Below are 16,762 nucleotides of genomic sequence, written 5' to 3'. Positions count from 1 at the left end.
CAGTCATCAGGTAAATTACATATTCTGTTGCGCAATTTCTCTCCTCATTCATTACTAACAGAAATAGGGGGTAGTGAATTACAGAAGTGTGGGGCGGAATAAGCAGAATGTTAATTATTATAGAAGAACAACAGGCAGAAATGGAAGTTCCCACCATATAAAGCAAGGCATTATGTGGGAACCAACTGAGTAGTACCTTCCTATCAAAGGACACAGAGGAATGGAAATTTACTTTTAAAATCGTCCTCAGATTAAGCTCATGGCCTGTGAATAAGTTATGTTAGTTGAGTAGCATACCAGCTGGTGCAAGATTTTAACATCTTGCCTGAAGCAATTCTGAGGCCCTAAAGCTTTAACATTTTGGACTGAATAAGATGAAAAGAGTGCACGTGGCACGTGAACTCCATATGTTTAAAATATATCTTTTAAGTTCCAAGAAAGCCCATTTATGTCATACTCTTCAAAGGAGTACTAAGCGTTGGAACAAAATGATGGAAGAACTATTTTCCAGGAATAGTGGAAAGAGGAACTTCCTTGAATAGTTAAGTTTCTGAAGCTACAAGAGTAATTTTTTATTCATGACAACAGCAGTGTGGTCTTGTAGAGACAGGGGAACCAATTTCAAAAACCACCTATTAGAAGTAATGGGAGGGGAGCCAGAGGGTTGGTTAATCTGTCATTGTGATTAATCTTGGCTTCTGATACTCAAATGGAGAATTCCATGTGCTACTTGCAGAATGCTACTAGGGCTGGTACCCACATTTCTACGGTGCTTGGTTGTAGGGCTCCTATCGATCATTCTGGAGAAACAATAGCTTAGATCACTAGAACTTTGTGATGATTATTATTATAATTCCCTGCTATGTAGTTTCTTTCACATACTTCTGGAGCAGTTGGTACTGGCCAATGTTATAGACAGGACACTAGACTCAAGGCACCCCTGGTCTGATCCCATATGGTCATGTTTGTGAGAGTAAGGTTTGGGTTTTTTTGTTCAGACACACCACTGAAATAGCTGCTGAAGTGAACTAAAAGGTCATGTACTCAGAGTTTGGACATTTGTCTTCTAAGTATGTTCCCCACCCTACAAAGCTTGCTTTCACAGTGAATATGCAATGGTCTGGAGTGAAAATTAGATTGGCTTTCTGCATGTTATTTGTAGTTATCTGCCTGTTGGGATTCCTATCAAGACCTTTTTCCATTCAACATCCCAAGAACTCAGCTCAACTCCAGATTTTGTCACTCAGGTATTTTTATTTGGCATACAGCAAAGCTATGATGAATTAATCAGACTCAAGCATAGGGAGTGGGTATGGGAAATACCATACATCCAAAGTTACACCGCAAACTTTTCCTTTATATGTATATATTTACATATTACACTGCATTTACTATTCACTACATCACATGGATTTGTGATTGGCTTGGTCACTTTGTAGGAACTAATCCCTGTACATCATGCTCTGTCCGTAGGCTATTTGGATATGATGTGAGAATGAAACCTAATTATGCATTGTATAAGGTGTGTGGTTGCACGTTCTCAGAAAGCATTTCTGCACTGCATTTTGAGAAACCCACTTTGGGGAAAAAGCCAATGTACGACACTGGCAATCCTAGCTATTGGAGATAAATGGTTATGGATGACTACTGCCAGGAAATGACTGATGCAAAAAATATTTGCATTTTTGGAAATCTTTTCCATGATAGTAAAAGTATGGCCAAAGACATGTCTTTGATGCCTGGATGAGCAATTCTTTACATTTGGTTCAAAAGTTTTTCTTGACTTCGAAAAATTGGTAGGCATGAATCCTCTCCAGTTATGAACTAGTAGCTGACTGGCATGTTTTGTAACTGTGTAACTTGAGACCTGTGTCTGTGTTGTGACTGTCGCCAGCTGTTTCTTAAGACTGGAAGCAGCGGGTGGATCAAAAGGAAGAGTCTTGTGCAGCAATCCCGAGCTCTCATACACAAATGTTCTTTTTATCTTTGTCATGCTGACAATTTTGTCAGCTTGAAGGAAAATGCATCTAGGTTTCCTTAGAAGTTTCTGCTCCAGATTTTCCTTTCTGTTAAGGCAACAATCCCTTTGACACCTCTGGTCAGTGGACTGCTATACTGGTTTGACAGTGAGGACGGAGGCCACCATGCTATTTCAGCTACTAATTTCTCTAATTTTCCCCAAGAAACTACTCACCTCTAAATTTGGATTCACTAGGTATTTGTGTAGGATGAGTGATGGCTATTCATGGGTATAATATTGCATCCTTGTAGCTGCCAAGTCAGAAGCCATTGCTCATCACAGATCACATCGAAAGTTTGACCAGGACAGAACAGGAGATGTCCAACTCCAGGCAAGGATTATACTCATAGATGATGAGCCACCTGCTTGCCATCAACTAGGTTTTCCTTATATGAAAACCTTTGGTCTGAATGGTTATAGCTGAGACTTTGAAATTGCTGGATGGTATGTCCTCTCTCTTATGGAAGGAAGCTCTGTTCTGAAGGTGTAAATGTCTTTCACTGGAAGAGCCATTGCTGAACCAGCTTTAGGTTTCCAAAACTTATGAAATGTCTTTGTTATATAACATTTTAGTTTAAAATTTAATTTTGGTCAGAAGTCCTCATTTGGATCTTAAGATGTTCTCAAAGGAGGTGGTTAGAGCAAATTATGTATGTAATAAAGTTTGAAAGGGAAGATATTTTGTTGATATTAATAAGTTTGTTGCAATCCACTGTCCTCCTGTCCTGTCTTGCAGGTAGTGGGAGGGGTTTCCCCCCCCCCTTTTTTTTTTTTTTTTGTGGTGCATGTGGTACCTTCCCCAGGCTGTTTACATGGGGGAGGTAGCTTGCTATTCATCCTGGCCTGGAGGACTGCTCAGCTGCAGAGGAATACTGGTACAATACTCAACTCAATTGTAAAAGTCGTTTGCTAGATGTCCCCAGGAACATGAAAGGCTGCCTGCCTGCTCCCCCAGAAAAATAGCACCCAAGCACTGTAGGAACAACCTAGTTTCATTCAGGGCTTTACTTAGTAAATCACGATAATTTTGAACATAGGGATTTTTTACTTAACGTCTGTAATCCCATGATGGTTAGGCTTTGTGGGGAGTTGAATCCTCACATGCCTCTAATCTGCTCAAAGACTGCCTCAAGTGCTCCTGAAAACCAGACAGACAATTTTCATTACCCAACCTGAGGCAGGGCTTCACAGGAGTAATAGGCTTTTCTACATGTCTGGACATGTTGTGCAGGGGTGGGGATGGTAAGCTTGATATAGAGCCCTGAGAGATTCTCTATATAGAAGAAAAGCTGCAGCAAACACTCCCTCAGGGGGAGAAGGGATTTAATCCCTGAGTTGCACTCCACTTGTTCATTAACAATATTAATTACTGCTTTGCAAAAGTGATGCTTGCTTTTGCCTTTTTGGGACCTCTGTCTGCGGAATTTGCAAAACTTACCTGAGTAACATGACAATCCCCTGAGTCATAATGAAAGGAAAAGGAGTTGTGTAGGAGTCCTGCTTCTTTCCCTAGGGAGCTGAGGACCTACTTCAGTATCTTGGGGATGGGAGGAAGAGGAGAGGACTTTGGCTCCTCCTCATGGGTTTTCCCCTGCAGCCCACATCTGTTGTAGTATCATACCCCCCTGAGCTGGCTGGATACTGTTCTCTTCATCCTTAAAGCGTTTCTCTCTCTGAAGTGCTCAGACTCGTGCCTGCTTTTCTGCATTTGAGTCATGGTTCCTGGAGGCAAAGGAGGACTCGACTTGCTGGTCCAAATCTGAGGCATGTACCCTGGCAGTGAGAGGGTCAGCTTACTGTGAACAGACAGGCTAAGATTTGCCTTTTGCAGAACTTGTAAATGCTGCCACAGAGACCACTGCTTACATAGCCTGGTATTTGAAGACAGCAGAGTCCTGGAGACAAGATGCTGCAGCAGACTGAAACCTCCATGCTGACAAACACCTTACCAGAAGGAGGTGGGATAAATCACGACTGAATGAAAATGAATAAAAATTAAAGTCATAAAACAAAATTGTCAGAAGAAACTGAACTGCCAGAGGCAGAAAATCTGGTGGCCTAAGCTGAAGGGCAGGGCTTAATCTTAGAGCCTCCAGCAACACACTGCACTGCCTCTGAATTGTACTAGTGAGGGGCATTAACCCATTAGTGATGAATGATAAGAAATTATGTACATCAGAAATATAAAATACATCTTATAATTAAATTCTTTTACAGCACTTATCACCATAACACTTCAGACCATTTTTCTATTTAAATATAGAAATTAAAGCCCAGAGAGCTATTCTCATGCAAATTCCACATATTAAAATGTCATCTGAATGACACCTGATATGCACAAAGACTCTCAGCACTTAATCAAGAAGACTGTTCCTATAAACGCATACATTGTATTAATTTTTTTTTGTGACATTGCAGAACACACCTAATTAGAAGAAAGCAATATTCTCAATTATATTGCCTAATACAGCTATAAACATCTTTAGAATTCTTGGATCATATTTCAGATTGCTTTTTATTTCTGCATAACTACAAGTGAAATTGCAGACAGCAGTTAGAAACCATTCAGAAATCTAGCTACTGAGACTAGAGGAAAGGCCAACAAGCTAAAATGGAATGAAAAAAGGCCCAAACTTCCCTTTTAGTTTTGGATATTAAGATATATCAGAAGTAAAAACTGTTTGCCCGATATCACCAAAGGACTTTTCTATTGTTCCCAATTGAAGCATGACTAGACATTGTCTCCTAGTACTCTCTCATAAGAGAGATCCATTGAAAAGGATGGTGGAAAAGAAGATGGTGTAGCATGGAGTGAAACTGAATAGAATAACTTCACTAATTTCCAAATCCACTTGTCTGAGACAATTCCATTCCATGTCACTCAAAAGAAGGATGAATCGTCCTCAAAAGGGACTGAAGGAGGGAGTAAGTCTACAAGGCATGATCCAAGATTCTTATTAATTGTTTTTCGTGTAAAAAGCTCTAATTTATTTGTTGTAGCTAAAACTGCAACTTGAAAATCAGTTAATAAGAGTATAGCAGTAGGAATATACTACCCACCACTTGACCAGGATTGTGGCAGTGACTTGTGAAATGCCCAAGGAGATTAGAGAGGCTACAAAAACAGAAAACATCATAATAATGGGGGATATTCCAACTATCCCCATACTGACTGGGTATATTGTCACCACAGGACAGGATACAAATATAAAATTTCTAGACACCCTTAACGACTGCTTCTTGGTGCAGCTAGTCCTGGAACCCACAAGAGGGAAACAATTTTTGATTTAGTCCTAAACGGAGAACAGGATCTGTGCTCTGGTCCAAAAGGTGAATATAGCTGAATCACTTGGTGATAACAACCATCATGTAATTAAATTTAACAATTGGTGGGGGTGGTGGGTGGGAAGAATAGCAAAGAAACCCATCATAGAAGAATTTAACTTCAAAAAGGGTAACTATATAAAAAATGAGGGAGCTAGTTAAACGGAAATGAAAAAAGAGTCAGAAGAGTGAAAAATGCCTGCAAGCTGCATGGAAAAAAAGACCATAAAAATAGAGGGTAAGCTAAATGCATACCCCAAATAAAAAACAAACGGTAAGAGGACCAAAATAATGCCAACATAGCTAAACAGCAGAGTAAAAGAAGTAGTTAGAGGCAAAAAGGCATCCTTTAAAAATTGGAAGTCAAATCCTACAGAGGAAAATAGAAAGGAGCATGAAGTCCAGGTCTGGGTCAAGTGTAGAAGTGTATTTAGGCAGGTCAAAAAATAATATAAAGGGCAAATAGCAAAACACACAAAAACTAATAGCAATTTTTTTTTAAAGTACATCAGATGCAGGAAGTCTGCCAAACAATCAGTGGGGGCACTGGACATTCCAGGTGCTAAAGGAGCACTCAAGAAAGACAAGGCCATTGTGGAGAACCTAAATGAATTCTTTCCTTCAGTCTTCATTGCAGAGGATGTTGAGGGAGATTCCCACACTTGAGCCATTCTTTTTAGATGCCAAATCTGAGGACCTGTCCCAGACTGAGGTGTCAGTAGAGTAGGTTTTGTAACAAATTGATAAATTAAACAGTAATAAGTCAACAGGACTCAAGAGTATTCACTGAAGAGTTCCGAAGGAACTCAGATATGATATGGAAGACTCCTAACTGTGGAACATAACCTATTGTTTAAATCAGTCTCTGTACCAGATTATTGGAGGATTGCTCATGTAATGCCAAATATTAAAAAAGACTCCAAAGGAGATCCTGGCAATTATAGGCCGGTAAACCTACCTTCAATACCTGGCAAACTAGTTGAAACTATAGTAAAGAACAGAATCATCAGATACACAGATGAACACAATATATTGGGGCGAGTCAACATGGCTTTTGTAAAGGGAAATCATGTCTCACCTATCAGAATTCTTTGAGGGTGTCAACAAATATTGACAAGGGTGATCCAGCTGGCATAGTGCATTTGAAAAGCCTTTAGCAAGGTCCCTCACCAAAGGCTCTTAAGCAAAGTAGGCAGTCATGGGATAAGAGGGAAGGTCCATTCAAGGAACAGTAACTGGTTAAAGGACAGAAAGCAAAGAATAGGAATAAAGGGTCAGTTGAAAGTAGTAAATAGTGGGGTCCCCCCAACGATCTGTATTGGGACTTGTGCTGTTCAATGTATTTATAAATGATCTGCAAAGGAGGTAAACTGTGAGGTAGCTACGTTTGCTGATGATACAAAATTACTCAAGACAGTTAAGTCCAAAGCTGAGTGTGAAGAGTTACAAGGAGATCTCACTGAACTGAATGACTGGGCAACAAAATGTCAGATGAAATTCAGTTTTGACAAATGCAAAGTAATGCACATTGGAAAAATAATCCCAACTATATATACAAAATGATGGGATCTAAATTAAGTGTTACCACTCAAAATAGACACCTCTGAGTCATTGTTGCGAGTTCTCTGAGAATATCTGCTGAATGTGCAGTGGCAGTCAAAAAGTGCTAAAAAATATTAAGAACCATTAGAGAAAGGGATAGATAATGTAATAGAAAATATCATAATGCTGCTATATAAATCCATGGTATATCCACATCTTGAATACTACATGCAGTTCTGGTTGCCTCATCTCAAAACCAATATATTAGAATAGGAAAAGTTATACAGAAAGGCAACAAAAAAATTTAGTGATCTGGAACAGCTTCCATATGAGGAGAGATTAAAAAGACTAGGACTGTTCAGTTTAGGATAGAGACGACTCGGGGGGGGGATATGGATATGATAGAGATCTTTAAATCATGAATAGTACGGAGAAAGTGAATAGTGAAATGCTATTTACCCCTTGACATAACACAAGAACCAATGGAGATCACCCAATGAAATTAACAGGCAACAGGCTTAAAACAAACATAAGTAAGTACTTCTTCACATAATGCATAGTCAGCCTGTGGAACTCAATGCCAGGGGATTTTGTGAAGCCAAAAGCATAACTGGGTTCAAAAAGGAATTAGATAAATTCATAGAGGATAGACTCTCCAATAGCGATTAGCCAAAATGGTCAGGGACATAACCCCATGCTCTAGCTGACCCTAAATCTCTAACTGCCAGAAGCCTGCAATAGACAACAGGAGATGGATCACTCTATAATTACCTTGTCCTGTTCATTCTCTCTGAGGCATATGGCACTGGCCACTATCGGAAGACAGGATACTGTTCTAGATGGACCACTGGTCTGACCCTAGATGGCCATTATATTCATGAATATACCCACTTAACCTCAAAAACATGGTTTTGCTGAAGACTGAAAGCCTGATGTCACAGAAGCATATATTTGTTTCCAGAGCTTTGAACTATAATCCAATCATTTGAATTGGTAAAGAAAATTTAAGAGAATATTTATACAAAATAAATGTAGCTGGTCATTTATTCTCTGCCCCTCTGTTTATACTTGCTAGTTCTGTGTTAGGAGCACACTACTCTGCCTGGGTACATCCTTTGAGTCAGACCTTTTTCCCTGTCTTCCTATACAGATCTTAGCAGCTGCTCAAGACAAGCTTCCATACAAGCAATTTCAGGATCATACTTTCAAGTTGCAGTTTTAGCTGTAACACCTACGTTAATAAATTGTGTAAAATGGTCTAAAGACAACAATGCTCAACCTCTTCAGCTTATGGGTCAAATATTATTTTAAAAGGTCGAGAGAAACAAACTACTCAGGGGCACAGAATTGTTCTGGTCTCTTTACAATACTCAGGCACCACAAAGAGGGCAAAAACAATTAAAAAGTTCTAAGCTAGGGTCCTTCCACTGTGAAGTAGTCCCTAGAAAGCACAGAGCCAGCTCCTACACTTCCCTCCCTGCAGTGCAGAGGAACCTGCTGAGGGCAAGGAGAGGGTGCCTGAAGCCAGCACTCTGATTATGCCTCAGGTGGTGCATTCATCTCTCAGAAACTGCGGCCACCTGATCACTGAATGCAAATTAGAGACAGATAATCAGGGAGCTATCACTAGATGTTGGTTCTCACCTTCCCCTCTTTTTTCTCCTCTCCTCTGCAGCCCTGGGTAGCTGTGTGGAGGAAGGGAGCCATCCTTTATCAGGAGCTCCCCTCTGCTTGGACACAGCCAGTCAAGATCCTACCCTGCCATCCTTGGGCCTCCTACAGTCCAGCAGGGACGCAGGAAACCAAGCAGCCAGTTAGTAACTACTCCCCTGTTTTTGCAATCCAGCAGCCAACTGGGCTGCTGCTGAGCAACTACAGTGGAGAAAAGACAGCAGCTGCTAAGAGCTCACACTAGAGCTGATTCTAAGACGTAGCAGAGGAAAGCAGTGTGAGGCAGTTGTAAGTGTGGTTCCCTCAACCCACCTCCGTCTAGCAGGAACCTAGTCACAGGTTGCACACCACAAAATTAAAATAATTAGTGTAAGTATTTTATTGGAAAAGATAGTATAGATTATATTATAGAAATCATGTAGTTACTGCCACTACAGTCTTGGAAAACAATCCATAAGACAGAGTCAGAGCACTGGTTTTAAGTAATCAAACAAGAGAAAACAAGTAATCTTTGAATGACAATGGAGTATGATTCACAGAACTGAATTTCTGTAGGCAGACAGTCATACTTTGTGTGTATACCACCACTGTCAGGCTTGCAAAGACAACAGACAACCGGCATGTATGTAAATGCTTACCTAACATGCCTGAGGAGAACCAGGTCCAATATTTTTTTAAACCCCTATATGTAAGTAACGCTTTACTGATATGCCTCTATTAACATGTACCAGTAACGGACAAAATACCATTTACATAAAAGGGCAAACTATAGCCTTCATATCATAGTTGCATTATTACCATCCCCAAGCATTCAAAAATTGAATCAGGTCCCGTAAAAAGTAGATTAGCTTAAAACTCACGAGATTTTTAAAGTAAGTATTGGGTTCTTTTTCTTTGCCTTCTGCTGTTTTGAGATTTTAGGGCTCCAGCTTTTTTCATCATTATTTATGTAAGATGATATTCTTATATATCCACATGAATCCAGAAGAAGAGACTAAGTAAAATATCAAATATCACAAGATTCACAATAAAATCACAAGAGCAGAACAACGTAGATATTACCTGTGTGGATGCGGCTATGCCTCTCTAGCTGACTTGGCTTAGCAAAGGCCTTTTCACAAGTATCACATTTAAACACTCTTGGCTTCTGGGAACTTAGTGAAGGTCCAGCCTGATGGGTTTGCATGTGCTCCTAATGAAAATATGGAAGAGGAAATGGCTTTATAGATTCAGTTTTTAACAAATAAATTTATTTATATTTTTGGGCCACTAACAGAACGCCTTCATCATCAATAGAAATAACAGAGTGAGGAAGATGGAAGCTGATATTCTGTTCTTTAAAAATGTCTGACATTTTCTAAATGAAATCTGAGTAATGGCTGAATGAAGTAAAAAGGTTTTCTTTGTCATTTCATATAGTCTATATAATTTTGTTACTACAGTTAACAGGCTAAGTATTTATCCGGCATTTAAGAAGTCGTGTCTTGCAGCTAGAAGGCCTAATTTTTGAGCAAATGAGATTTTAGCCTTCAACATTTGGCTCACTGTAGTTATTAATTGTGTCTATAACAATAGGTGCTTCTGAAATACACTGCAAATGGCTGAATTTTTCATTGCTTTGTACGTTAACTGAACATATGGGGTAATCTCATACATATTAGACTGCTGAGGCAAAATAAAATCATCCATTCCTGGGATACTGTTCATTGAAATTGTATCTGTTTTCTTTATCCAAATTCCTTCCTTCCTCACTTTTTACATCTAGAGCCCACAGAAAGGATTTCTAACAGAATGAGGTTCTGGGATTCTTGTAGTGTTCAATATAATGTCAGATTCTGCCCTCAGAAACAAGCAAGCAAAACTTTGTAGGCAAAATAGTTTTAAAGGATTCCTTTTTTACATAGTGCTATTTGACCCCATATGACTCATTCTTTTATTTCTTCACTGATGCTGTAGTCATGAAGGCACTTTAAATAACTTCAGGGATGATTAAGAATGTTCACATCAAAATCATTTTGCATACCTGGAAGCTCTGTCTCTACAAATTGCATAATCCACTAAATATGATGACAACTAACTCTGGCCATGCAATATTCAAGCTCCTGCTATAAAGAACAGAAAGTTTCTCATTTGATCATTTTCTCTCTGTGAAATAGCGTCTTCTGGATTTCTGCACAATCTGAACAACAGTCAGGACTTCTACAGAATCTGGAAACAGCTGAAACTTGTTGCTTAAAAACTATATGCATTTTGCCATGCCCATTCCATTCAGCCACCAGATTAATGCTTCCAAAACAATAAATGTAATTAATAACTTGCTAAAATGGAAAGGAGTCAAAAAATTGGAGAGGTTCAGAGAAGAGCCACAAGAATGAGTAAAGGTTTAGAAAACATGCCTTACAGTGATAGAATCAAAAAAGTTTAATGAGCGACTTGTTTAGAGTCCACACACACACACACACACACACACACACACACACACACACACGGAGAACAAATATTTAATAATGGGATCTTCACAGTCTAGCAGACAAACGTATGGAAGTTGAAGCTAGACAAATTCAGACTGGAAATAAAGCATACATTTTTAACAGTGAGCATAATTAACCATTGCAGCAATTCACCAAGTGTCATGATGGATTCTCCATCACTAACATGTTTAAAATCAAAATGGGATGTTTTTCTAAAATATATGCTCTAGAAATTATGTTGGGGAAGTTCTATGACCTATGTTATAGATGATCACAGTGGCCCTTTCTGGCCTCGGAATCTACAAATTATGAAATTTTCTTCCATTGATAAACACTATATAAAACATTTAAACAGCTATATACTTGGACTAACCCGTAGCCAGCTGGGCAGGATGGACTAGTGAAGATGCTCTTAAGCGGAAAAAAATCATTACACCAAGTATTTTAATTTCCAGCTCATAGCATCTTACTTATAGTCCCAACTCTATGACTTCTGAATAGTGATCAGTAAGAATAAGGATGACTATTATAAAGATACAATCAGAAAAATATTTGTCATAAAAACAAACAATTCCAAGTAGTTTATCGTAATGGGCTAACCTCCCTGCCAAAAATAGGCACTTAAGAGGCTGTGTGCCATCTTTATATCTATAGTTCTACCTCTCTTCTTCTATAGCAGGGGCTTCCTTCAATCAAGATGCTAATATTTACCTATCTGAATTGAATGTGATCTCTTAAAAGAACTAGTTGTTTAGAGGTGGCCACCTTGTAAGCCTTTGTACCTAGAGGATATAGGCCATCTTTAGACCTAGGCATCTGTCCTCATACTTCTGAGATCTCTCTTGGAAAAAAAGTACTGTATGAGTTGGCTATACTTCCATTGGTGAATAAAGCCACTTGAGGTATTCCCAAACATTTTTTGGTTTTTATTTGGAATACTATTTTGTTCAGGGCCCGCTATGAGGGGTGTCTCCTCCAGCAGCAAAAGAGTTTGCTTTTTGACATGCAGGACTCTTATGAAAAATTAATTTTATTGTATCTACTGGACTGCTCTTAGTTATTCATTTTCAGAGGCTAACTCCTTGCTTTTTCCTGCCTATGTAGATATGCTATTGCTGTAGTAGTGTCCGATTGATTAGATGTTCCTCCTTTGTTACGGTTGTTGTTTGTTGTTCAAATGTTAGCAGTTTTTCTGTTTTTAGTTCCAAGAAGGTCACGCTTAGTTTTTTTCCTGTTCTGGCCTATATCCTTGGGTTGTAAATTGTTGGACATGGGCTCCATAAACTTATAGGCTCACATAGACTTTGATCACTTTGCAACGGCTTTGCAAGAGGAGATCTTTGCAATTCTTCATTTCTTCCATCAATGGAGGGAATTCAGGATTAGTTTGGTGACTGCTGTTCCTCATTGTTCTACATGGAGGATGAATGTTTGGAGCCATCCCATACGTAGCCTTGCCCAGGCAGGATCTCAATACTTGACACCACTGGTACTAGACACTGTAGCCATAGCTGAATTGCTGGGATTTGATCTCTTTGAATCTACAAGATTTGATCCTGGAATTCAATTTCTGGGCTAGAACACTTATGTCCCAGACATATAGTGGGTGTTTCTTTCCTAGGTGGTATATTCTCTGTATTCAATTCAATATACTTCAGCTTCATGATGTAACAATAAGAGAACTAGCTGGGCTCTCTTTGTTGCTATCATGGAGATCTGACTCTTATCAGTTGTCCAGAAATATCTAAACAATGGGAACCTGATGACCACCTCACTACTAGTTTTGCGTAAATCCTTGGAGTTCACAGGCAAAATGGAAGTGTTCTGAACTGGAAGTGGTGTCTCATCCATACGTAAATGGAGAAACTTGCAGTGGCACCAAAAAATCTGAACTTGCAGAAACTACCAGCTCTAACATGGGCAAATAATCTCCTGAAGAAAATGCAGCTGTCAACATTTCCATTCTGAATTTGGATTCCTTCATATTTGTTGTGATGTTTGAGGGATCTCTGTTTTACCATGAAGTCACTGCATAATTTTTCTGATATCAGAAGTTTCTTTGGCCCCAAGTCAGAGAAAATACTGCTTTTTTTGGGATAGTTTGATGTTTACCAGGATTGAGAGCAGGAAATGATTATGAAAAATAGAGAGTGAAGGTTTTAATGAATGGATGAGTGAACCCTCACTGCAGTACAAGATTTATCTTGTTTCTTGAGGCTCCCAAACTGGATTAGAAGCAAGAGAGCACTGCTTCCCAGGACTTTTGCTGACATTTAGTTTTTGTTTTATTTTGCCAGTCATCAGATGAGGAGGACCTCTGTCCCTGATAGCATCTACCTATTCCAGGACTATCTTCTATTGGTTTCCATACCTCTTTTGGAGAATTCTTACTGAGAATAGGGCTAAAGAACTACTTCCTGTAGCTGGGATTGAACTCTTTTCCCTGTGGTTCTTACAAGAATTTGGCAAGGGATGTTTACATTTTCCTATATGCTCTGCTATTTTCATCCACTGGTTTCAAGTATCCTTTCACTAGAAAACACAGGACCTGCTTTAAGCAGTTATTTGCAGTCCAGTGTCTGAGTCGTATTTGCTTCCTACACAGTGAGGGAGTTAGAGGCCACAGCCCTCACAGGAAAATGCATTCAGGTACGTTCTATGAAACATATAGTTACTGTAATCTCTCATGAAGAGATTTCACTTGGTTAAGGGATCTGTATAGGGTTACTCTAGCAGAGCAACTGTGTGCCACTACTGCTTGCATAGAGATGGTGGCAGATTGAAAAGTCTGCTGCAAATTTGTACTTTCAAAGAAGCCATCTCTGCAACCATCTTTTAGATTGGGATCAGATTCCCCTTCAGACCAATGGGATTTTATAAAAAGCTCATTAGATGTTATAAATCCCCTGGGTTTTAAGGGAGACAGAACCACTCACCTAATTATATTCTCAAGAGAATTTTGACTTGGCAGATTTGCTTCCCTTTATCTGGCTGAATACCTTGCATTTCTGCATAGGGTAACAAAATAGGCAGGGGTAAAGAGTCTTTTCCACATGTCCTGTTCCTTCCTTTCAAGTTTTGATGCAAAAAAAGATGGTTATTTCCCTTGTAACTGTTGTTCTTCGAGATGCGCTGCTCATGTCCATTCCAATGTAGGTTTGTGCGCGCTTCTGTGCATGGTTACCAGAACTTTTTTCTCTTTAGCAGTACCCGTAGGGCCGGCTCCGGCACCCCCTGGAGCCATGCGCACATGCTGTGGTATATAAGGCGCTGCCAGCCCTATGCCTCCTCAGTTCCTTCTTGCCGCCAACTCTGGAGGTGTGGGGGGAGGGGTGTCGTGTCATGGAATGGACATGAGCAACACATCTCGAAGAACAACAGTTACAAGGTAAGTAACTGTCTTTTCTTCTTTGAGTGCTTGCTCATGTCCATTCCATTGTAGGTGACTCACAAGCAATACCTTGGAGGTGGGCCGGAGTTACGGATGAGCTGCCTGCAGCACCGCTCTGCCGAAGCCCACATCGTCCCATGCCTGCTGGACGATGGCATAGTGGGATGTGAAGGTGTGTACAGACAACCAGGTGGCAGCCCTGCAGATGTCTTGCACAGGCACTCTCGCTAGGAAGGCTGTGGATGAATCTTGAGCTCTAGTTGAGTGTGCTGTAATTATCCCCGGAAGTGGCACCTTCTCCAGCTCATAATAGAACTTGATGCAGGAAGTCATCCACGATGAGATGTGCTGGGCGGAAACAGGTAAGCTTTTCATCCGATCAGCCACGATGAAGAGTTGTGTAGAGCTCCAGAACGGACTCATATGCTCTATGTAGAATGCCAACGCCTGTCTAACGTCTAGCATGTGACACCTCCTCTCCTCCTCCAAAGCATGAAGTTTGGGAAAAAAAACACAGGGAGAAAAACACCTTGGTTATAATTAAATTGTGAAACCACCTTAGGCAGGAAGGCTGGGTGTGGCTGCAACTGAACTTTGTCTTTATAGAACATAGTATAAGGAGGCTAGAAGGTCAGAGCTCCAATCTCAGAGACCCTTCTTCCAGAGGTAATGGCCACCAGAATACTATTATTTACATGCCAAAGTATCATCTTTTAATTATTTCAATAGAGATCTGCATTAGAAAAAGATATGTCTATTGTGAGCGAGAGAGAGAGAGAGGTGAGAATGCACATTTTTGCATAGAAATGCTCCTTTATATGATGCATGCCTTACACCCTAATAACAAAAAGGAAAGATTAAGGAGATGACAAGTATCTTTAATTCATTTACATGATTAAAAATCCAGAGCAAATGAATGAGTGAACATATTAACTGGGAATTAAGTTATTACCAAGTACCTTGAGATGCGTTGCCCGTTTGAAGGCTTTATTGCAAACATGGCAAACATGAATTCTCTCCTTGCCATGAACCTCTTTACTGTGGTGCATTAACATCGTAGCTGAAGAAAAGGTTTGACTACATTCGAAACACTGGTGTACACGGCCCTCTTTTTCTACTTGACTACCCTTCGTCAGGTTAGAAGAAACCTCAGCAACCTGTAACAATTTATAAAACACGATTATACATTCAAAATTGGAGGACACTCAAAACCAACGAAGGTTTATTTTTCTTGTTATGTACTCTAGTCTGATTAATGAATTTTCAAATGAGTCACATAAGCTGGACACCAAACATCAATAAAAAGAACAGAAAGAGATTAGGGGGAAATATGAATTTGTGTTTGATTATTTCTCCTATTCTTCTGGCAACTTTTTTAAATTGAAGATTCACTAGATACATTGCAATCTCTGAAAATAAACAAGCAATACATTGTGGTATTAAGGGTACATGATGTGCATACAGTCAAGTCTATGGAGAACTAATCAATAACATTCTTTATGCAGAAGAGATTGTAAAACCACATATGTCAGTACTGGAAAGAAAAAGGGCAAATTAATTAATGGCTGCTTCTCAAGTATCACTAAAACCTTCCAAAATGCAAAAGTTATCTTACCTGATCATTTCTTTTGATTTATGTCTCCATCAATTTATCACTGAGGACTCCCCTCTGTGAGCAAGGACCAGAGACAGTTCAAGCACTGTGGCTGAAAGCTCCAGGCTTATACCCTAACTACTTGACTTCCTACTGGAGAGTACTTTCAAAGCCATAAACAATAACTCAGATTGAATATTTAATTGTGAATTCTCTTTTTTGTGAACTATTGTATGTATACTAACTATTCTTGAAAGAGTGTAGGAAAAAAACCCAAGATGTACTCAACTGCTAGACTTGGGAAAGTCCATATTGAAAGAGACATTAATCAGAAATATCAGGTAAGAGTTTTTCCCATTCTTCAAACTGTCCTATTCCCCTCACCTCCCCCAATCTATTTATCACAAGGGAAAGTCAGGGAGAAGTAAAACTTCACAAAGGTGCAGGGGTGGTAATTTGGAGAAAGTGTAAGAAATAAAGTAGCTTTTGGTGAAAGCAAGTCAAGTGAGTGGCCATTTTTGCAAGTGAGAGAGTTGATCCATAGTTCAAGATCACAGGTGAAAGTAAGGGCAAAGAGGTGGTCAGGTAATGGATCAAATGGGATATCAATATGGAAACTAAAGCCATCGAAGAGGACTGGTAACCAAGATGAGAGGGAAAGGCAGGCATCAAAATCAGAGAATATGTCATTTAAGGAAGACTCAGAACAGCAGATGAGAGGTATAAGTAGCTGAATAAAGTCTGCTTGA

General features: G+C 39.6%; 1 protein-coding gene across 5 annotated transcripts in view; it reads right to left on the bottom strand.

Moving 5' to 3' along the window:
• ZNF236 (zinc finger protein 236) overlaps nucleotides 1–16,762 on the bottom strand; it is a 200,647-nt gene that overhangs the window by 22,423 nt on the left and 161,462 nt on the right. For all 5 annotated transcript variants that reach the window (XR_010917905.1, XM_067537519.1, XM_067537520.1 and 2 more), the window contains 2 exons: nucleotides 15,379–15,576; nucleotides 9,620–9,749 (listed from right to left, as the gene is read on the bottom strand). Coding sequence is in view for 4 of the 5 variants with exons in the window: in XM_067537519.1 (XP_067393620.1) it covers nucleotides 9,620–9,749; nucleotides 15,379–15,576 (328 nt within the window). In the remaining variant the exon portion in view is untranslated. The remainder of the gene's footprint in view (nucleotides 1–9,619; nucleotides 9,750–15,378; nucleotides 15,577–16,762) is intronic.

This window comes from Emydura macquarii, unplaced genomic scaffold (genome assembly GCF_026122565.2).
Source record: "Emydura macquarii macquarii isolate MOO-44397 ecotype Brisbane River unplaced genomic scaffold, CSIRO-AGI_Emac_v2 contig_431, whole genome shotgun sequence".
Taxonomy (NCBI): domain Eukaryota; kingdom Metazoa; phylum Chordata; order Testudines; family Chelidae; genus Emydura; species Emydura macquarii.
This window is presented reverse-complemented; position numbering and strand designations above follow the sequence as displayed.